Source organism: Cryptomeria japonica, chromosome 6 (genome assembly GCF_030272615.1).
Source record: "Cryptomeria japonica chromosome 6, Sugi_1.0, whole genome shotgun sequence".
Taxonomy (NCBI): Eukaryota; Viridiplantae; Streptophyta; class Pinopsida; order Cupressales; family Cupressaceae; genus Cryptomeria; species Cryptomeria japonica.
Window position 1 is genome coordinate 233610595 of NC_081410.1, and position 24442 is coordinate 233635036.

The window sequence follows — 24442 nt, forward strand, 5'->3', positions numbered from 1 at the left end:
AAAATGCAAAATCTGCAACAAAAATGTTAAATGCAAAGGGACAAGAGTCCCACCGGGCGTGCCAAAATGTATATGGTGAAAATGGATAACAATAATAACAATATTGAAAGACTAAAATGGATTCAACCACCAAACCCTAGCCTAACAATAACAAAGATCCACCATAACATATGAAGATTACCTAAGACAATGCAAATAACTCAAAATCACAAAGATTATACCATCACATGTCCAATAGGGTTTTGATCTTCATTCTTCCTATCTCCATTGATCTTGCTTGATATATTTGCTCTCAGATTTTTGTATGCACAAGAGCTCAACAAAGAACGGAATGTGGTTGCAAGTGGAATTGTAGTGTAGTCAATTGATCAAGTAGTTAAGGTTTGACAATGAAGAAGGCATCTCTTTAAATAGAAGACACAATAAAAAATGGAGGGTTAAGATTGAGAGGTGTAAAAAGAGAGGTCGGCTAGGATTAGAGGGTAGGTAAAGGAAATACCAAAATAATGAAAGAGGTAGGTAGTGTAGGAAATAAGAGATGAATGACATGTGTCATGTGTAGAAAAAGCTAATGAATTAATTAAATAAATAAAGATTTATTTAATTAATAGAAGAAATAGGACAATTAAATAAATAAAATATTTATTTAATTTAGGAAAGGGATAATTTAAATAAATAAATGTATTTATTTAAATGAGAAATAAGGCTAGAAGAGGATAAATGAGTTAATTAAATAAATAAAAATTTATTTAATTAATAGAAGAATTAGGCTTAGATAATTAAATAAATAAAATATTTATTTAATTAGACATGACAATTTTGGGTGTCTACAGTATATATATATATATATATATATATATATATATATATATATATATATATATATATATATATATATATATATATATATATATATATCTCTGAAATTAATGTTATCCCTCTGTCATGAAAATGATCTCCCTCTCTTTCTCTCTCTTTAATGTTTTAATAATTTAAAATGTGTATGCGATCTCTATATAGATAAATTTATATATTTCTAATGATCTCCCTCTTGCTCGAGCTTTAAAGTTATTTATTTAAAATTTTGAATTTTGCGAGAACTTCATGTATATATATATATCTATGAATTATGCGAGAACTTCACGTGTCCTACGTAGATAGATGGCGTCCCAAGATCTGGGCCATGATCATGCACTTGATCAAGATCCACTTGCACATGCTCCTGATTAGGAGCCACATGATCATATAGATCCTCCACACCAATATCCACCGTTGCCTGATATTTTGCTACCATCTTTCACTATAGTGATCGTGAGTTACAGAGGTTGAGGGTCATATTAGATGACCCACAAACTAATGGCGTGTACAAGAGTACATGCGAATCCATTTTTGATAGTTTGCGGACATTAAGGGAGAGTTAGTCACACCTCATTTTCACCAGAGGTTATAGCTGATATTTATAGACAGTTGAGGAGTAAGGTCAGGGGTCGTGATTCTTTTGCTAATGGGGTGAGGGTGGTCTCAAAGGAGACCATCAAGGATAGATGTTTTCCACAGTATTAGGAGAAGAGTAAGGTGAGAGGATATCAGGTTACGAGATGTATTGATCCACAGGTTGCATCGATGATTTACCCATGCTTCTTAGTTGCCCATAGTCGTTATCCTAATAACGACTAGATATCGTTATACTTTGCACAACATGTATTTGTTGAGGTTCATTGGGAGATGAAACCCAACTACCTTGATATTCCAACATATTATGGATAGGGGAGGGGCAGGATTGTTGACAAAGATGCATATCGTAGGCGTGATAGAGCTTCGCCTAGACACAGGGACCTTGTTGGCGAGAGATTTTTGGCAGTAGTCCCATCCCTCGCCCCCATAGCGGATCATGTTGTGATTGCATCTCAGAGAAACAATTGATAGGATTGGAGAGATTGCATCAGCAACAACCACCATTATCTGACAGGTTGAGCAGGTATATGATGAGTCGACCACGTTCGAGCTTATCCACATATCATGCATCTTCTAGTCACGGGGTGGCTTTAGATTCAGATGATCAGTATATTACTGCTAGCATCCCCTCGCCAGATGAGGTAGCGGCTATAGTAGGAGGTGGTAGACATGTATAGATGTTGCAATATTTAGTCGAGGACCTGCTACATTCTTACCGTTTTATTTCATCTCGACTTGGGATACCATTGGTTGCTGTTAGAGAGGAGATTCTCAGAGACAGGCAGGCTACCCCTGCATCGACGCATACCCCGAGGCAGTCAACATTCTCATCACTACGCATGCTTCGAGCACCGACCCACCTACAGATCACTCTGTTGCTGCAGAGAAGGAGATACGAGCTGATCAGGTCCATATCACAGATGAGGACTTGGATTCATTTGAGGAGCAGCTGCAAGGTTTGAGCCATACTGGGTTTATGGATATGCTACTAGAGTCAGATTTTTCATCCACGATGCCTAGTCATCTAGTTAGCCCCTTACACTCCTCAGTCATACGTACAACCAAAGAGAGATATGCAGGCACAAGTGATGTGGTTGATATGATCATAGGACATGATCAGACTATACAACCTACTCCTGATACACATGTATGTGCATGTGCGCTTAAATTTTTAAAAGATGTATATGTTGTAATGTACGATAAATCTAATATCATTTAATAAATATAGAAGTTAACTTGTATCTTTTAAATTGAGCATGTGTGGGAGAGATTCTTTTGATGCTACACAGGTTGTTAGTGGACAAGTTAGTTATGGTTTTTTGTATATGTACATGTATGTACATGTACATGTACATGCATGTTACAATTTATATTTTAATTTAAATTTAACTAGTCTGATTTGATTATATTTAAAAATATGCACATATGTATAATATGCGTAGAGATCTATATTTAATATTTAAATAAATTCTATTTTTGCAAGGGTCTATTGGACATACAAACTCTCACTAGGACTCTCCCTCAGAGGGTCGCTCTGTTCGTGGCTGACATGATGCATGTTGATTTGTTGGACTTTATAGCTCATATGTTTATCTTTTTATATATGTACATTTTAGACTTTCATATTGTATATTTATGCATGTATGAAGTTTAGATTATACTTTATGCAATTTGTGTTTGATCAGATTATATATTTCATGCATTTATGTTAGATTATATTTCAGGTCCATATCACAAATGAGGGCTTGGATTCATTTGAGGAGTGGATTCATTTGAGGAGCAGCTGCGAGGTTTGAGCCATATTGGGTTTATGGATATGCTACTAGAGTCAGATTCTTCATCCACGATGCCTAGTCATCTAGTTAGCCCCTTACACTCCTCAGTCATACGTACAACCAGAGAGAGATATGCAGGCACGAGTGATGTGGTTGATATGATTACAGGACATGATCAGGCTATACAACCTACTCCTGATACACATGTATGTACATGTGCGTTAAAATTTTTAAAAGATGTATATGTTGAAATGTACGATAAATCTATAATCATTTAATAAATATAGAAGTTAACTTGTATCATTTAAATTGAGTGTGTGCGGATATTCTTTCGATGCTTTTGATGCTACACAGGTTGCTAGTGGACATGTTAGTTATGGTTTTTTGTATATGTACATGTACATGTGCTTTACAATTTATATTTTAATTTAAATTTAACTAGTCAGATTTGATTATATTAAAAAATATGCACATATGTATGTGTATAGATCTATATTTAATATTTAAATAAATTCTACTTTTGCAGGGGTCTATTGGACATTTAGAGTCTCACGAGGATTCTCCCTCAGAGGGTCGCTCTGTTCGTGGCCGACATGATGCATGTTGGTTTGCTAGACTTTATAGCTCATTTGTTTATCTTTTTATATATGTACATTTCAGACTTTCATATTGTATATTCATGCATGTATGAAGTTTAGATTATACTTTAGGTCCATATCATAGATGAGGACTTGGATTCATTTGAGCAGCTGCTGTCCATACTGGGTTTATGGATATGCTACTAGAGTAAGATTCTTCATCCACCATGCCTTGTCATCTAGTTAGCCCCTTACACTCCTCAGTCATACGTATAACTAGAGAGAGATATGCAGGCACGAGTGATGTGGTTGATATGATCACAGGACATGATGAGGCTATACAACCTGTACACATGTATGTACACGTGCTTTTAAATTTTTAAAAGATGTATATGTTGTAATGTACGATAAATCTATATATCATTTATACTTTTGCAGGGGTTTATTGGACATCCAGACTCTCAAGGACTGGACTCTCCCTCAAAGGGGTTCGTGGCGGACATGATGCATGTTGATTTGTTGGATTTAATAGCTCATTTGTTTGTCTTTTTATATATGTGCATTTTAGACTTTCATATTGTATATTCATGCATGTATGAAGTTTAGATTATACTTTATACAATTTGTGTTTGATCAGATTATATATTTTATGCATTTATGTTAGATTATATTTTAGGGCCATATCACAGATGAGGGCTTGGATTCATTTGAGGAGCAACTGCGAGGTTTGAGCCATACTGGGTTTATGGATATGCTACTAGAGTCAGATTCTTCATCCACGATGCCTAGTCATCTAGTTAGCCCCTTACACTCCTCAGTCATTGATGTGGTTGATATGATCATAGGACATGATCAAACTATACAACCTACTCCTGATACACATGTATGTACATGTGCGTTTAAATTTTTAAAAGATGTATATGTTGAAATGTACGATAAATCTATAATCATTTAATAAATATAGAAGCTAACTTGTATCATTTAAATTGAATGTGTGCGTGGGAGAGATTCTTTCGATGCTACACAGGCAGACAAGTTATGGTTTTTTGTATATGTACATGTACATGTGCATTACAATTTATATTTTAATTTAAATTTAACTAGTCAGATTTGATTATATTTAAAAATATGCACATATTTATGTATAGAGATCTATGTATGGACATTCAGACTCTCACGAGGACTCTCCCTCAGAGGGTTGCTCTGTTTGGGGTTAACATGATGCATGTTGATTTGCTAGACTTTATAGCTTATTTGGTTATCTTTTTTATATTTGTACATTTTAGACTTTCATATTGTATATTCATGCATGTATGAAGTTTAGATTATACTTTATACAGTTTGTATTTGATCAGATTATATATATCATGCATGTATGGTTAGATTATATTTTTTATGTACAATTTGTACCTTTGATTCTGGATTACATATCACATCATTTGTATTTAGATTATATATGATCATGCACATGTTATATTACTTACACACACAGACACACAGAGTTTGTGTTTGATCATATTTGCACGTTTGATATATATACTTTAAATATTTATTTAAGTTTGATGTGTTTGATTATATGTAACTTATTAGATCACATGTGTATGTATGTGCATGTTTGATTATTTTTTAAATTATATTATATAAGATCATCTAGATTGAATTGGTGTAAATGCTCAATTTAAAAAATGTTTGTAAGAATTGTAAAACATTCAAATTTATATATCTTGATTGAATTTGTGTACATATAGATAGATTAAAAAAAGATTGATATGTATATTTAAATGTTAATTTTTACCACATGTAACATGTATATGTAGATATGCATTGAATTTAAATGAATTTGTGAACAAACTCAAGTTAATGAACATATTCAATAATTTAAATTCTAGAAGTTTCATCTCAAACAAGTTTAGTAGAAGTGAACATTCTAAAGTATTAAAAATTAAAAAAATCATACATGTAGGTTCAAACACATGTACTTCTAGGTGTACTAAATAGTGCACACCACATCAAGTGGTTACACATGTCCTAATTTAATATCAAATTTACACGTCCTAATTTACACATGCATTTTTAATTAAATAAATACACGCATTTTTAATTAAATAAATACATGTCTTAATTTATTTTACATACATGCTAAATTATTTTAACAACTTACAAATTATACATACATCCTAATTTACTTAAAACATACATTTTAAAATATTTTAACAACTTACAAATTATGCATGTGCATTTAGAATTAGATATATACATCCTAATTAAGTGCATACATCCCCTTAACACATTTTCAACTCATCCACGTCCCAATTTACTTTACATACGTGCACGTAAGTATTATTTAACATGTACATTATTCATACATCCTAATTTAATATAATTGAAAATTTCATAATTAACTAAACAATATGGTCCACACAAGCCATATATATATATATCAAATATTAAATTCAAACACTTTAATGTATTTAATAATTTATCCAAGTTTGAAAACAAGTTCAGTTCTAATTTATCAAGTATTAATTCAATTCATGGGTTTTACTTTGGTTTACTAAATAGTTCAAATCGCTTTTCAATAACACTTAATATTTTCTCATGATCTTCACTATCTAGTCTCCACTTTTGAGATCAAACTGTATGAAGAATTAGGCCAACAATAATGACCAAGTGGTTATACTAATATACTTTGTTGTCAATTTGGTATTCAGTGAAATGAATCCCATGTTAAACAATTTTAACTTGTTTGAAATATGTCCCTTGCATTACTCGTTCAAATCAAATCAAACCTGTGAGAAAAGACATTCCATCACTCATTTCAGATTTTGTTAACTTCTTTATCTCTTCTAACTAACACCACCTATATTACCATTTTCTGCTATGATTGCAAAAATATCTTTTGCAATTTGAAACAAGTTAAATAAATTTAAAATGTATGTACTCGATTAAAAAATTGATATAATTTATTTACATATGCAACAATTTTTAAAGGAAATAAATATATATATAATTTAAATATATGCATACACATACCTTTTTTAATCAATGTTGAAATATGGTCATAATCAATAGAAACATCTAGTGGCACCAATTTCCATTCACTAACATAGCCAAGCTCTTGGTTCTTGCAATCAACATAGTTTTCCAAAATGCAATCAGAACAAAAATATGAATAATCCCTAGTGTACAATGTCCATGGGCGATTATCTGTACTTATGACACAATGCAAATATCTTGTCCTCTCCACGTTCTTGCATCCATGCATTGATCTTCTATTCACATCTACAAAATGTACATGTGTACACGATCATACATAGATCAAGTTGTTTTAAAACATTTGAATTAGGATAATTTTAAAATTTTTAAAAAACATTTAAATAAAACACTAAAAAAGAACATGTACCGGTTATCTCTCAAAACACTCTATATGGAATGGGCCTATATGTTCTCAATGATGATTCACCAGGATAATTAGGTTGCACAAAGTGTTTTTTACACCATTCAACAACATCATGTGCATTGTCTATATGATCTCCTTTATAATTTATTTTATGCTTTCTTAGAGCATGCTTGATACAAGCTCCTGCACCATCATGTTCACCCTTTCCATGACCACTCTAAAAAAAATCTAAACATGTGGTATTTTGTCATTTCGATGATATCTACATAGTGCATAAAATGGCCTCGAAGAGTTGAATTGTGCTGCACATCTATCAGACCAAACAAAATGTTTAATTATTGTTATGCCTCTCTTTTTCAAATATTCAAAAAACTTCTTAAAACAATGTTGTACAAAAAGTGTGTTATGCTCCTTATCATCACTGATATAGAAGTGGTGCTCTTTCTTAATGACACAATTTTCAAATGTACTATCAACACCATCCAAATCCATTTGTGCATGTCGATAATACACATGCACCATAATAGTGATTTGCTTTGAAAAGTAATACTATGATTCAATCTCTTTTTGATGTGCAAAAGAGTAATTTTCTACGAAGTCCACTACGGATAGAATAGTTCCAAGGGGGAAAGTGTCTCTTAATGTTTTAAATTATTTAAAACCATGGCATATGTATGGTTTTGTCAATTTACGAAAATTTTCCATAAATGTTCCAATAGGTATCTCCTCTTCTACATAATCTAACCTTGTAGATTCATTTCGAAATTTTGTTTCAATTTTTTTGTACTTGTAACTCTTGCAATTTACCATTTTCCTCATGTCAGTATCTTCATCTCTCAAAGGCAATTTAGCCAACTCCCTACATGTTCCACTAATTCCTTTTATGCAATTTATTTGACTGGTTGCATTATCATTTGATTTATCATATAAGATGGATGCTATGAATTGACTTGTTCGTTTAGGAGGAGCTTTTTCATAACCATCACTATCTTCTCTAATATTTCGAAACACCTGATAGCACAGATCAAATTCAATGTGATAACGACAACAACAAGTTTCAAAGACATTGTTTACCTTCACATAATATGGCCTTAACCGTTCAAACATAGTTTGTCCAATCTTTATATGAGGGCTTGTTTTAGTAAACAACACATACAATTCATGTTTTGTTGTGTCTAACCAATGTTTTACATGACGATCATAACAATCAGGGCCAATCCTTTGCTTGATAACATCTCTATTGTTTGATGAAGGATGATTATTATCATTCCAAAAACTTGTCACCAAGTTCCTAACAACATCTTCAATTCTATCAGAACAAGGAGCTCTATACATAATTGCCCAATTCCCTTCTAAGGTAGTATCATCCAAACTCTTTCTCCTTTTCACATATTTTGATATTGTTCTTCTACTAAAACCAAACTCAAATGACAGTGAAGAGATTTGTCTTTTTTGAGGCAATCTTTCATTTACTAAAGATTTCAACATCACTCTTCTTGAAATGGTCTTATCTATTGTTCGAGATTTTTTACCAATGTTCACCAAACCTTTTTTAACATTATGAACAATAGATTTTTGTAGCTGAGAAATTTTTCTCTTTTGACTTGTTGTATCTATATCCATCAATTTCACTGGATCTATTAAGTCTTTACGAGTAAGTACAATTGATAACAATTGAGCTTTCTCTAGTGTAGTATCAAGATTGTTGAATTGAGACATTATTTCTTTTGCACTTTTATCCATTGACCTCCTTTTAGTATGTCTAGGTTCTTCACTGAGATGTTTCAGCTCATCCACATTCATTTCAAGTAAATGATCTAAATTTTTATAAGAAATATTTCTCTTCACCTGTTTACCTAGATCCACAATATGCTCATCCATACTGGTGGTAGGAGGTAAGGAGCCTGACCCCTCTCCTTCAACCTCCATTGGTTCAACTTGGGCAAACTCCTCCCTATATTCATCAACTATATTGTGTTCTTCAATAGGTTCGTTTGTCTCAACTCCCGCTTGAGAACTCCCTTCTTCTCGAGCCCATTCTGCACATTTTTTAAGATGACAGAGAATATTTTTAATGCAATGAAATTCCAAGTTTAATTTGAAACCAAATTTTCAAGTCATTTAATAAGACCTAAATATTATGTCATAATAGGTGGACTATTATGTCATATTTAAGTCCTATTATTGCATAACAAGTCCTAATATCACATGTAATAGGTCCTAATATCTGCATAATATAGCTCTTAAGGGGACTCTTGAGTATAATAATAGACCTCATTATTACTTAATATGACCATGTATGCAAAAACATTTCACATTAATATACTTGACTCCCCTTAAGACATATATTATGTGATATTAAAGGATCTATCACATGCAATTAAGTAGGTCTTAAATATGATATAAGTTAGAACCTATTATGACATAATAGGTCTTATTAATTATGACTTAAAACATGACCATGTATGCAAAAACGTTTCACATTATACTTGACCCCCCTTAAGACCTATTATGTATGTTTAGGACCTAAATTATGTGATAATAGGTCATTAATTTATCACATGTACATAATAGGCCCTAATATCTTATAAATATAGGTCTTAAGGCCTAGACTCAAGTATATAATGTGGAATGTTTTTGCATACATGGTCATGTTTCTGATTAAGTAAAAGCAAGTTTTAAAGGGACCAGAAACCCTATACAAGATAGGTTTTAGAAGGACCTGCAACCCGAACCGAAAGATAAACTTGAAAGGCCACTCAAAGAAACAGAACACAAGAGAGAATTGGCTCAGCCAATCAAAAGAAGGGCAGCAACATTAACTCCCACCTAAAAACCAACAAGTTGCCAAAAACTAGCAGCCCTACCCCAACCAGGAAAGATCAAGAATTTGACCTACCCTTATGGGATTGAAGGGTCATATCAAAAGAGGACTGAGACAATTTAGATTTTTTACTTTTAACAGTAATCCATCCCTCCTCAACCCTAGTAGCAGCTTTTTGCCAAGAGGAAGGATCCAAAATAGAGGACCTCCCATCATCAGGAGGACCAGAGCCAACATCCACAGAGGCAGAGACAACAAAAGATCCAACAACAATCTGAGATGCGAGAGGGTCATCCATCGAATCATTTTTCTCACTCGGGGTGCCACCGCATGCATTCACACATTCCTGAGGCACAACAACACCAGAAACAGGAGGCATAGCCTCAGTCTGAAGAACCTGTGCCACCACCTAGGAGAAACTTTTCTTTTTAACAAAATAATGTTCAGAGGATGCACCTTTCCACCAAGAAGCAGATCTTTTTTCTTTTTATTTGTTTCACACCCTACAACAACATGTCCAGTCTGGAAGCACTTTTGACATCTAAAGGGGATACCTTCAAAGTCGAGTGGTTGGACCCAAGATCCCAATGAAGATTCAATCTCTAACTCAGCTGGAAGCCCTTTAGAGACATCAATGTTAACCAAAATACGAGCATAAGTAGGATGATAAATTTGGTAGGATTCCTTATCAATCATTAGGAATTCACCTAAAGCCTCCCCCACTTCCTCTAGCAGAGAATCCATCCAAAGATGAAGGGGAAGGTTGGGGAACCTAACCCAAATAGGAATCTCATTAAATGAATCAGTAGATGGATTAAAGCTTGAAAACTAGGGTTTAACCATCAAAACATATTTGTCCTCCCAACTGAAAGGATTAATCCCTAAGATTTTCGATCTATCCTCTGCAAATTCAAATTTAGCAATGAAAAAACCCTTGGCTGAGGGAAAAATGTTAACTAAACCTTTTATGATCGGTTCCCAGCTTTGGGAGATCCAAGTATGCAGCTGAGGAAAGCTTGGCCAAAAACCTCGGAACCTGCAAATCAGACCATGAGCTTCAAACACTGAGGAAGTATGGACGATCTCCATGTCCGTATTTGCAGACACCTTGAAAACGAGAGGTTTGCAAACATAAACCGCCACAGGCCCTAAGCCACGGGTACCCCGATCGGCTACAGAGGGCGCAGGAAGCACCGTACCACCATCCGAAACCCCCGCAGAGCTCCCAAGAACAACACCAGGACTAGCCGCACCAGGGGTTAGGGTGGAATGCAAAGAGTCGGCATCGCGAACAACAGCGGTAGCCTTAGCAGCAGTTGTAGATGGCAACGCGGCGGCCTTAGTAGCAGTCATAGCCGCACTAGGGGTTAGGGCGGATTGCAGAGGGTCGGCCTCACGAACAGCAACGACGGCCATAGCCGCAGTCGCAGATGGCAACGCGGCGAAAGCCCTCACAGTCGCAGCGGCGGAAGCCCTTGCAGCGACGACCTTAGTCGCAGCCACAAATGGCATCGCGGCGGAAGCCCTCGCAGTTGCAGCCGCAGATGGCATCGTGGCGGAAGTTTCTTGTGTTGTGCATACATGATCATGTTATTAAGTCATAATAAGACCTATTATGTCATAATAGGTTCTATTATGTCATATTTAAGATAGGTATTATGGCATATGATAGGTCTTAATATCACATAATAGGTCCTAGTATCACATAATATAGGTTTTAAGGGGACTCAAGTATAATGTGAAATATTTTTGTATACACTTGAAAACAAAGAAGACACAATGTTTGTTTGTTTGAAAGTGTTTGATTGTTTTGATCATGCAAGCACAAATCCTAGGGCTGGACGGGACAATAGTTGTTGAATCTCACTTGGGGGGTTACCCCGCGTTACGCAATTCAGAGCAGATACTTAGGTGCTCGACCCCACTGGCTCCCCTCCACGACACTCAATTCTTCGAGGCAACCAAGCAATAGTCCCCACGAAAACTCCTCGTGGAGAACTTTGTATCTCTACTAAGAACTGTAAGAATGTGAGCCGCTTCAGAGGTCCAATCTCCTCCGCCAACAACTAGAAGGTTTTTGGCTTCTAACACAAAAGGTGTCTAGTAAAGGCATCTGTTCGGGTGGCTATAATCAACAACGTGTTACTCTCTATTAAATGGAAGGCCTCCCAGCCTATAGAGGTTGTGCTCTATAAGATTTATGGGGGGTCATAATGCCGTTATAACAGCATGTAACACCCGTTGCTTGCAACTTTCGTCACAAATATATTTATTTATAGTGGCTTGGAAGAGCTTTGCATCACTTTGGGTCGTTCCCTCTCACCGAGCCTTAAGGGCTACTCGAGAGGCAGACCCCTTTCTAAGGATAAAAGAAAAAGAGCCTATTGCTCAAGACACAAAAGACAAGTTTGTTAATTTTAGAGCACCAATTGAAGTGTTTGCTAAACTATAAAGACACATGGTTTCAAAATCTAAATTAAATTATATATTTATGGACTATCTAAATTAAATTATAAATTATTTAAATTATAAATGGGAAAGAGAGGGGTCCTAAAGTTCAAAATTTTAAATTAAAACCATGATCTATTATAAATGGACTTAAAGAGGGAGAGAAAATGTCAATTACACAACAAGCAAGTTAATAGAATTTGAAATGCAAATACACATATTATTTCAAATTAAAACATAATTATTTTTAATTAAAACAAGATCATTTTTAATCCCACTATTTCCAATTGATTTAATAAAAATAACATCATTTATAATTAATTAAGATAGAATTATTATATAAATTAAATTAATTTAATTTAATTAATATGATTTAAAATAATTTTCATAAAAATATTAGATAAAAAATATTTAACTAATACTAACAAATAAACACAATTTTCGGTACGCAATACATAAAAACTTAAATAGAAATAAAAATAAAAATACATACTTGCATCATGATATCTTTGTTCCGTTTCGGGTGAATAATTCCTTGAAGCTTATTTTGCCTTCTCTTCTTGTTCCCCATGTTTTTGAAATAACCTTTAAATATCTTCAAATTATTGCCCTCAAAATAACTTTCAAATGTCTTCTTTCATCCAAAAATGCGAATTGTGTTTTGATCATTTGTGTGTAAAAAAATGAAAAAAATATGTATGTTTATGACTGTACTAAAATGTTAATTTTTTTTTTTGGGTCGGCCATGGTTCGAATGAACGCTAATAGTTGCAAAAGGTCAGGTTCGTTTGAACCCGACTGTTACATGAAAGTACGTGTCATTATTTTGCCCAGGGGGTTCGAGCGAAGGGGGGTTCAAATTCTTCAGAGTTTTGAGAAAATTTTTCCTTCAAACCTCTGGTTCAAGGCACAAATGAAAGAATCTTGATAACCCAAAAATATAAGATGGTAGTGCTCGAAGCAAACTTTCCAATGAGTATAATTTCTTGTTTTTTTAATTTTATGGAATATTGGTTTTTCACCGAACATGAACTTCTCTGTTCAACACATTGGGAAAAATAGGAAACTAATTCAAAAAAATTCTAAAAAATATCTATGCCCCAATTATTGGTTTTCTTTCTAACAAAAAAAAATTTTGAATTTCGATATATATAGAACAAGCTATGTGTTCAAACCTAAACCTATGTCAGAATTATAACTAGTCGGACTTCAAAACTTAATAAAATGAAAAATATTCAACATATCACTATCAAACCAACGACAAGCCCTGGATATTGATGTTACAAACCAAAATTTGAAATAATTAAGTTTTTATCATTTAAAGAAAAAAAGTTATGCATTTCGGGAGGCACATCACTCATAAAAAATGTAGTTTGCTGTAAAAAACTACTTTTCGAGGGAGATGGAAAATTAAAAGAAAAACTTCAAAATTTTTTGAAAAAAATATATTTAGAATCTACAGACAAAATGCTACAAATCACTGATTTACATCATCTTGAAATTCTTAATAGTTTAAAAGTTATAGTTGTCAGAAGTTGAAAATTATTTAAAAAATGTTCATCTTAGTGTCAAAAGTGGCAAAAAAGTGGGAACCATTATTGTGAGTTCACCCTTAGGAATTAGAAGAATTGATTAAAATGAGGGGAATTAATTAATCAAAAAGAGATTATTGAAAGAACTATATAAATAAATCAATTAGACTTATTTCCTAGTAGATGAATAGGGAAATTAATCAAAATGCTTGTGAATTCAATTAATTGAGAAGGGGGATTAATTAAATAACTACGTATTTAATTAATTATCTTTAGACCATTTTTAGGTGTATATATTTTGCCCTTCTTTGAAGCAATGTGTGATGACGCATTGATTCAAAAAAAATTCAATTTGATGATGTTGCTGATACGATATGATAGGATGCAGATTTGATTTCGATATGATACTGATTCGATTCAAGATGATAAATCTCGATATGATGCAAATTCGATTTGATATGATGCGGTTTCAATTTTGAGATGATAAATATCGATATGATGCCCCAGACACTGACTGATAGATTACAATGCGAGGATACCCCCTCGAGAGATGAATCAGATAGTTTTTCGATTTTTTGAATTTTGCATGATTTTTTAATTTTTTTAAAATTTTCACGATCTTTAGATGTTTAATGATTTTATGATTTTTAGATATTTTTAGAGTTGATCGGATTCATTTCCCGATAAGAAATTCGAAAACGCTGCCCTGCCAAGTTTTTTTATTTTTTATTTTAATTTTCGATTTTTGACGACTAGATTGTTTGATTTTGGATTATTTGATTGAATTTTTCAATGATTGAATTCATGATTTTTGATTATTTGATTGAATTCCTGATTTTGGATTTGTGATTTTTCGATGATTGAATTCTTGATTTTGAATTTGTGATTTTTCGATGATTGAATACATGATTTTGGATTTGTGATTTTTCAATGATTGATTACGTGATTCTTAATGACTTCAATTTTCGACTTTGGATTTGTCGATGATTGATTATTTGATTGCGATTGGAGTTGTGATGATGAGATAATTATTTTATTGCACCTCCGTCCCCCAAATGTCATGATTTTCGACAGAGGCGATGAAATGTTGCCAATCAGATTTGATTTTTTATTTCGATTGATTTAGATAGGGTAGATAGATTCAATTAGGTATCAAATTGATAAAATTAGATACTCTTGATTGATAAAATTTGATGACTAGTTTCAATTATTTCGATTTGCATGCCAGATGAGATAGGATTGATAACGACCTCGTGATAGATGAGTGTCATTGATAGGGGCTCAACGAGATTTGATAGAAATCTCAAGTCAGGAAAATGTATTGATAGATAGATTGATTTGATTGATAGATAAATCGAGATACTGATATGATGATATGATTTGATTGCAGGAGCCCTTTACTGTTCTTTAGTCTCGGGAGTGCTTCCTGAAGACATGGATGTTGATACCTTGCCTTAGCTAGGTGGAGTGAAACCACATCGATAGGTGTGGTTTATCTTCCCTTCTTGATATGCCATGGCCTTTGATTAACCAAGGATTATTGACACCATTGGCGTAGCGTTGGCACAATGAGCACAATACCTTCCACCTATCGACAAATGAGATGACTATCACACCTGAGGACGTATATCAGATACTACGCATCCCAGTGATGGGCGAGTTGGTGTATTATGATCTCAGTGAGCAAGGTGGGACATATGCACTTCACAGAGTTTTTGATGATGATGATATTTGCGGATACGACATTGCATGACAAGAGATGCTAGATATAGGTTACGCCACACTACCTACCGTGCTTGCCGGATTCGTCGGGGATTTCCTTTGTCTTGATCACAGGTCAAAGGGATTATCCATTGGATGGGTTCGTCTCCTTGAGCATTTGGTGACACAGGGGATTTGATTTGCATGGGGATCATGCATGCTGGCCCACCTATATTATGATTTTGCACCGAGTAGTATATTAGAGATCAACCAAATTATCAGCAAGGGTTACAGTTCTCTAGATATGGGCCTGGGAGCATCTGCCCATCACACGACCATTGGCGGACAGAGAGACCTATAGGTAGACCTTACGCTTACGAATATTGAGGTGTCATTGTTCAGAGAAAGTTGAGCAAATTGGAGTATTGGCGACAAGTACTAGATGATCTGGATACAGTGATATGGAGACCCTATAGAAATCATGAGATCTGGCCAGAGGATTCAGTGGAGATACCTGATGTATTTTTGACTCGGTACCTGATTGGATCTACACCCTATGTTATCGAGCGATTCCTTTGCATGAGGGTGTTGAGACAATATGGTAGGATACAGGGGATTCCACAAGGTACAACCCATTATGCTCGCAGGGGACTTGGTGTGGCTACTTGGGGGCCCACTATTTCGTATGAGCAGGCGTGTGAAGAGTACCTATCATTGGGGCCACTGAATTGAGACTATCTAGTTGCCAAGAAATACAACTAGATCTATTGTAAGACAAATTCGTGCAAGAAAATATTGCTTTCGAACAAATTTCTTAAATGCATGACATTTTCCAAGAGAATGTGAATATGAATCATGAAAAATGCAATATTCGTCACCTTTCACTTGCTCAACATTGTTGTTCTTCTTTTTAGGAGGAAAGGAAATGTTCTTATCATATTTCAATCTCCAATAGATTCTTGTAGCTAGTTTTTTGAGATGATAAATATGTTTTAATTCATCTTCTTGACATGAAGAAGAAAAATTGTTAGAAGAAGGATCATTATCCACGATTCTAATTGTTCCATTGTCTATGCCTTCTTGAATAGATTTCTAGAAATCAGGGCAATCATCGCCATTGTGATCGTGGGTTTGATGAAATGAGAAAAAAGGACGTTTTGAAAAAGAAGCATTCTTGAGGGCTCTTATGATTTGTTGTCTTTGGAGATGATTTTGAAAGTTTTGGAGTCTAAGGAGTTTTTCTATAGGGAGAGAAGTCTCCTTTCCTAGGCCTTCTGTAGTAGCTTGCGTGGGAGGGTTTATAGGGACACAAATTCCTTGTTAAAACTTCCCAAGTCCTTGTCCTCTAAAGCCTTTTTTTGTTATTATATGAAAGCCACGACTATAAGAATGTTGCAAATGACTATGTGGGGGAATAAGATCATAAATTTCTTTGAAATCAGATGTGTAAGGGGGAATAAAAGGATTTGTAGATGAAGAAGGAATATCCCTTGAAGGGACATTCTCCTTTATTTCATCATGCTTTTCCTTTTTGGGAGATTGGGAATGAACATCTTCATCATCTAAAGGCTCATTTTTACTTATTTCTATGTGAGGAGAAATATCATTAATAAAATGCATAACATCATCCTCTCTACATATATTTTGATGTTGAAGATAGGTCCTAAGAGAATAAGGAGGGTCTAAAGATGCAAGAATGTTAATATTTTGATTTTGTCCCCCTTGCTCAAGGGTATGTGTATGAGAAGCAGATGGGCCCATATTGCTTTCCAATGCTTGTTCTCTTTTAAAAAGATCATTGGTGGAAGCATTAGCTCTCATCTCATTCACATAAGATACCGTAGGAGAGGTACAAGGATTAGGATCTCTAAGATTGGGATCTACAAAAGCCTTAAGGTGATTAACATATGATATGCATTTTTTTAATAACATCACCATAATACAAAATAAATGATACATGAAAGCTTTGAGATCAAATTGAAAAGGAAATGACTTTGAAATCCTAACAACACAATATGACCAAGTGCTATGAATGAAAAGAAGCAAGATGTATCCAACACATGATTTTAATAAATATATGTTAAAAATAATGTACTTATATGTGTAATAGAAAATAAATCTAGTCCATTGATTGCCATTGAAGGTCTCTTAATTTATAATCTTAATTTGCTGAAATAGAAGAGCTAAAATTAGGACCCTTTTATGAAAATTAATTTAAAAGTTGAGAGTGTTGAAATTTAAATTTGTTGTCGACCTTAAGAGGCGTTAAAATTGATAAAGTATGTCAATTTCCTGAATTTAAGCAAAAAAATATAGTCAATTCTGACTCCCAAAATTTCGGGGAAAAAGCTAGGGACCGTGCGTAAGTTATGCACGGTCCGACCAACTTATTTCGAAATTTTCAGGGATGATAGAAATTATGATTTTCTTGTAGAATCCAAAAAAACAACTGATTTGGAGATGTCTAGATAGGTTAAATTAGCAGTCAAAGGTCAAAATAGGAGATTCTTAAAAATTAGGGTTGTTATGTTTAACCACTTAATTTTCCGAATGAAAAGACAGATTTGAATTGCAATTTTGAAATAGAAATCAGATCTGAAGAAAGCAACTAAAATGCTATACTTCACAAGCTTAATTTCCTCAAAATGAAAAATTAGTGTTTTTATACAATTAACCTCTAAAATTTGCAAAAAGATCAAACTTGGAAATGAAAATTTGAAATTCAAATTTCAATTATTCAAATCTAACAATAAGAAATAAGAATTAAGATGTAAGACGTCGGGTTCACCAAAATGTAAAGTGGAAAATTGGACCCTAGTGGTTCCCCACCTAGGGGAGAGAAAGGAAACCACTAGGATGATTTTCACTTGATGCAAAAATGCACTTTACATTCAAAAGAGGGGTTGAATCCAGTAGATCCAAATCCAATGGATAAAAGGATGTGAATGCTAAGTGGATTGCAAATGCTGGAATGTAATTTGCCCTCTTTTGTAGATAGATATGTTGACTTGTTGACTATGAAGAAAAGGAAGACAAAATGGATGAAATAAGGAGCTACCAATTTGGGATTGCATTGTAACTTTGGATCTGAGATATTTAGACTGATACACATCTGCCTTGCAAATTTAGAGAAAATTCATCGGAACGGTGCGTAAGTTATGCATGGTCCTCCGAAAAATCTGCGAGTCAAAAAGGGTTTTTACGTCTCTGCAAATGAAGCCTAAATCTACAATTACAGTCGCACACCTGCAACCTTCTAGATCTACAATTTGTTGACGATGATTACTTTGCTTCTTAAATCTTATCACAAGTGTTGCATGGAATGGTATGTGACATGACAAAAACCTAACACACACACATGCTTGCAAATGAATGTTGTAATGTTGCTCCAATGGATGAGTGAAGAAGACACATGAATGAGAAGAAGACTTGATAAATGCTTGGAGGCTTGAACGCTTGAACACGATGATGATAATGAAGGCCTCCTCATGAATTTCTCTTATTCTTGCTGCCTTTCTCTCTTTTTTCACCAAATGAGGGAATTAAGTCTCCTTTTATATTTGCCTAGGAGGGTTAATTTTCATCTCACCAAAGGCCGACATAGGAGAAATTAAATCCCGAAAATAAAATTAGGTCAAAGGGTCGGATGGACCCATTTTGGGGCCGAGAAAAGAGGGAGGACAAGGGTGCCACACCCCTATCCAAGGGGGATAGGGGCACCATGCCTCTATCCTGCCTTATTTTGGGGCTTGGACAGGGTCATGAGGTGACACAAGGGCTGAAACAGGAGGAGATTTGAAAGAATAATGCAGAAAGGGGTCCCAATTGAGTAGGGAGATGCAGTCGCTAGGGTGAGGACCTAAAACATGGTCAAAATTGCAAGGATTGCAATTTTACGATGCTACAAAGTGTAATATTTATTAAAGTAATATGTAATTTCATAACAGTGGCAAACCATATCTGACATGCATTAGAGTTGTCTGCCTTTACCAGCCAGAATATATATTAATAACTAATATGTTTAAGCAGTGGTAGTATTAATAATTTATAAAATAGGTAATTAGCAAATATATAAATTATTGGTAATTTTATTTAATTTATATATATACACTCAAATTAAAATAAGGAATAATATAAGGGTTATAGATATAGATATTGATATAATAATAGATATTAATATAATAATTATAATTAATATAATATCTTTTAGAAACTGCTCTACAGTAATACATAATAATTTATATAACATAATTAATAAATATGTAAATGATTTATAAATGAATCAGAACAAGATTAATCATCTATACTTACGGTAAATTAGCAAGTACTTGACAGACTAAAGAAAGAATATCACAAACTTGTTTCATGTTAAGATAGACTTGACTCTTAATCAAGTTAGTTTAAGTCATAAGTACTTTGAAATAGATTGATTATGGCTAAAATATGCCAAATCCTAGTAGGGGACATTACATTAAAACCCATTTAGCAAATTCTATTTTGTCTATTAGACGTTGGGCTTATTTTGCATGTGACATTTGGCAGTTCCCGTGTTTTGGTGATTTGGTGATAAGTTCTTCATATTTTGCTGAAGGGCCATCCCACAATAATGGGTTACAAACATAAAAACAACCACAAAATCTTAGCAGTCCCAAAAAGAATTTTACAACCATGACACTTTTGAGTCTATCGTTTGAACGTAATATACACGTAGCCTTTGAGTGAAGGTCAAAATCATAATATTTTAATGAATAAAATAATACCTTTGCTCGAAGTTTACTCCAAAGGCTATTAAATTCACATATGGATGCAAAAACGTCTGTCAATAAAAATTAGAAGCATTTAATTTGATATGTTTGTGACACTAAAATGCATAAAAAGCAAAAAAAAACATTTCATTATTATTTTTTAATTTAATTTAATTTGTTTTCTTCTCCCATGCACTTATTAATTAAATTTTTAATTATTTAATGCTAATTATAATGCTAACTATTGCTCAATTGCCATTGGTGAATCAGTTTGTCTATCACCATCATGCAATCAGTTAACTTCTAATTATCAGAATATAATATTATCAATTATGGGGCACTGAAAATGCCCGTACAAAAAGTCCATCTTTTTCTCAAGGATAAAGATAAGAAGGAATGTAAAATAAAAATATAATAATAATTTGATAATATAAAACATAGAAGACTCGTGGACTCGCCACGGACTCGCGAGTCCATTGGCAGGCTGAGTTGACCCGCCAAGGACTCGCGAGCCGAGTCCTAACAAAAGACTCGCGATTTTTTTACATGGACTCGCACAAGTTTTTTTACATGGACTCGCGCGAGTTTTTAACACGGACTCATGTCGCCCAACCATGTTTTAATGTAGTTTTTTTCTTTTCTTTTTTCACTCATTTGGCATTGTTATTTGTTGAAAACAAGTTGGTAGGGTTTGAAGAAGGAGAGGAAACAAGATTAAAACAATAAAAGAGATCCAGGTAAAGATTTTTCTTCTATTTTTTTTCATTTCTATGTTTTGAAAATCAAAAAATCCTTGAAAAAAATGGGATATGATGCCAAATTGTTTTCTATTTCCCTTCCTAACTTATTTCCTTATATTTTTTTTCTTGTTTTCGAATGCTATTTTTTTGAAATGATTCATTATTATTTTTTTGTTGATTTTCCACAAAACCATGTTGATTTTTTTTATTTTTTCATGTTAAAACAACAACGATAAGTTCAACTCCAAGGGCAACTCCAAGGCCAAGAAGATAAAAAGACAAAGCATGGAAGTATGGGATGCTAGGAAACAAAAAGGGGAGGTCACTTGCATCAAATGTACAAAATGGATGACTGGTGGAATCAATAGATTAAAATACCACCTTACACATATACCTCGATATGGTGTGGAGATATGCTCCAAATTAACTCTGGAGATTATTAGAGAGATGAAGGCCCTTCTTGCTAAGCATAATATGCAAAAGGAAGAAAGGCAAAAAATAAAAGAAGCCATAGAAGTTGCAATTAATCCCACATTGTCCTCTTTGGGTCCCCTTGGTCACACTCGTGGTCGTGGAAGCCCAAATTTACATCAATCACTTTCATCTTTTGGTGACAATGAGGGTGAGGCCAGTGGCACTTCTGTTAGATCAGACCTTAATTTTTTTGTTCCACACAATGTTCCAGAAGCGCAACCTTCACTTGAAGATACATGATGGAATAGAGAGAAGTAGAACAAGCAAGGATAGCAGCAACAAACTTTTGGTTTTACAATAATATACCTTTCAATGCGGTGAACAATGCATATTGAGAAGGTTTGGTTAATGCATTTATAGTTGCAGGTAAGGGGTTTAAGGCCCCAACAAGTAAAGACTTCAGTGGGCCATTGCTAGAGCAAGCCGTAAGAAATACACAAGTTGTGTTTGACGATCAAAAAATATATTGGAGGAGAAAATGATGCAACATTTTATTGGAGGGATGGATGTAGATGGAAGGAATAGGACTTTTCTCAAATTCTTGGTGGCTTCAAATGGTGCAATGGTATTCCTAAAGTCTACTGATGCCTCAAATGAAATAAAAAATGCAAAGACTTTGTGTAATCTATTGGATGAGGCGATTCAAGAAATTGGAGTTGAGAATGTTGTCCAAATTATCACAGAGAATGCAACTTCATATGTATCTGCAGGTAGAATGCTTATGGAGAGGCATCCTATGATTACCTGGAGCCCTTGTGCTACACATTGCTTGGACTTGTTGTTAGAGGATATTGGGAAGATTGAATGGGTGAAAAAGGTGGTTAAAGATGCAAAAAGTGTCACCAAATTCATCTACAACCATACTTGGGTCCTTTCTTTGATGATAAAACACACAAATGGAAAGGACCTTGTGCGACCTGGAGTGACATGATTTGTTAGCCACTTTATCACTTTGCAGAGCATTCTTGGTGCCATTCCTCATTTTAAGTAGATGTTCGTGTTTGATGCTTGGTTGGTGTCTACATAAGTTCCAAAAAATCTGAAGCGAAGATGATTGTAAGCATTTTTTTTGATGAAGGGTTCACCAAAAGTGGAAAGGAGTTGATTGGGGTAAGTAATAAACACAAGAATAAACTTTATACAAGATAATCTATTTGTTGGTTTTTTTAGGGGTTAATTTTGTACTAATTTAAAATTTGTTTTCATTTTTTTAGGTGACAAAACCTTTGGTAAGGGTTCTTCGTATGGTAGATGGAGAGGGAATGCCAATGGGTTACATTTATGAGGCCATGGATAGGACCAATGAGGCCATTTTACATTACTATGGCGGAAATACAAGAAAATGTGAAATCCTTTGGCGCATCATTGATCGTAGGTGGACAAACCAACTCCACCAATCGATACATGCCTTAGCCTACTTCTTGAACCTAAAATTCTACTTCTCTGATTAATTTAGGGCTGATGAGGAGGTCATGGCAGGTGTTGTTGCATGTATTAATAAGATGGCACTTGATCCTAAGTTGAGAGACAAGGTTCTTGATGAGTTGGAGGTGAGATTTGACATTTGCTATATGATATATCTTTATTTATGAATTTGGAAATATTCATTGTTGAGTTTGACTATCTATTTATGAATTTAGAAATGTTCATTGTTCAAGATGTACATGGGTGTAGAGGGGAGACTCTTCTCTTCACAACAAGTAATTGATAGGAGAGGAAAACAACAACCAAGTAAAAAATTTAGTTCAATACTACAAGAAAAAAACTACAAAGTTGATTGTTACATTTTTTTCTCAATTCTAATAGTTTTAAATGTTTTTTTTGTAGATTTATGATGGGAGAATTATGGTGTTGGCATGCCTAATCTTCAAAAGATAGCAATCTGTGTTTTATCCCAGCCATGTATTGCTTTTGGGTGTGAACGGAATTGGAGTTTATTTGAGAGCATTCACACAAAGAAAAGAAATAGGTTGACACAAAAGCACCTCAATGATCTTGTCTTCATTCACTACAACTTTCACCTTCGTGCTAGAAAGGTGGAGGGTGTTTCACATGAGGCCATTGACTTAGATGAAATTGATCCATATGGTTATTGGACGGTCAATAAAGAAAATGATGGTGATGATGTCCTCCTTACCGAAGAAGAACTTGTAGAAATAGAGAGTGAAGCAACAAAAGAAGTAGAAGCAGTAGGATTGGATGAAATGGAAGAGGATGAAGATGCGGACGAAGATGAGGACTTTAATTTTGAAGAAGAATCATCTCACCATTTAGATACCCCAACACCTACTCTACTACTACTAGCTCAAGGCCTAAAAAAATGAGCTATCTTAGGAGAGCAAAGAGGAAGATGTAGTCTTCTCTTTAACTTTTTGTTTATGTTATAACATTTGGAAATGTCATTATATGTAATTTTGTAAACATTTATAAATTTATGCCACTGTTATACATTTTTAAGTTTGAAACTATGAGTATGAATGATGAAACTTTAAATATTAAGTGTTTTGGAGATCATATGACACATGTAATGTTTCAATCATGGCTGTTATGTTCTCTAAATGTATTAATTTCTTTTTTTTTTTTTTTTTTTTTGGTAAAACTATGGTTTTTTTTTTGCCAAGTCCTTTTGTTAGTGGCGAGTCTGAGTCCGAGTCCAATTTTTGGGTGGCGAGTCCTAGTTTTCCAACTTTGATATAAAATAATAATTTAATCATATCTTAATAATAATTTAATATAACTTCGTATTTATCTCAATCTTATATTATTAATT

The 24442-nt window shown here is 34.0% G+C and overlaps 2 protein-coding genes across 4 annotated transcripts in view; one reads left to right on the forward strand and one right to left on the reverse strand.

The window, feature by feature from the left end:
* Positions 1–4788, forward strand: part of LOC131071472 (uncharacterized) — a 42387-nt gene extending 37599 nt beyond the window's left edge. For 2 of the 3 annotated variants that reach the window (XM_059207334.1, XM_059207335.1), the window contains exons 3-7: positions 3168–3436; positions 3757–3832; positions 4103–4163; positions 4247–4296; positions 4485–4788. In XM_059207334.1, coding sequence (XP_059063317.1) covers positions 3266–3436; positions 3757–3832; positions 4103–4163; positions 4247–4296; positions 4485–4501 — 375 coding nt within the window. In that variant the 5' untranslated portion in view covers positions 3168–3265 and the 3' untranslated portion in view covers positions 4502–4788. The remainder of the gene's footprint in view (positions 1–3167; positions 3437–3756; positions 3833–4102; positions 4164–4246; positions 4297–4484) is intronic. The other variant, XM_059207333.1, reaches the window with a different exon arrangement.
* Positions 4789–9998: 5210 nt separating this feature from the next.
* LOC131071416 (uncharacterized) lies at positions 9999–11583 on the reverse strand. The gene is made up of 3 exons (XM_059222021.1): positions 11140–11583; positions 10193–10441; positions 9999–10037 (listed from the first exon to the last, which is right to left on the reverse strand). The coding sequence occupies exons 1-3, from the start codon at positions 11581–11583 to the stop codon at positions 9999–10001; spliced, it is 732 nt and encodes a 243-aa protein (XP_059078004.1).
* Between the last annotated feature and the right edge of the window lie 12859 nt (positions 11584–24442).

What these genes read in the sequence shown, in the direction of transcription:
- LOC131071416 (XM_059222021.1), bottom strand. Translation starts at nt 11,583, where the DNA reads ATGCCATCTGCGGCTGCAACTGCGAGGGCTTCCGCCGCGATGCCATTT. An exon ending in GCAAACCTCTCGTTTTCAAG is followed by an intron (nt 10,442 to 11,139) that starts GTGTCTGCAAAT and finishes AGTTTCTCCTAG; the next exon opens with GTGGTGGCACAGGTTCTTCA. An exon ending in GGCAAAAAGCTGCTACTAGG is followed by an intron (nt 10,038 to 10,192) that starts GTTGAGGAGGGA and finishes GTTGGTTTTTAG; the next exon opens with GTGGGAGTTAATGTTGCTGC.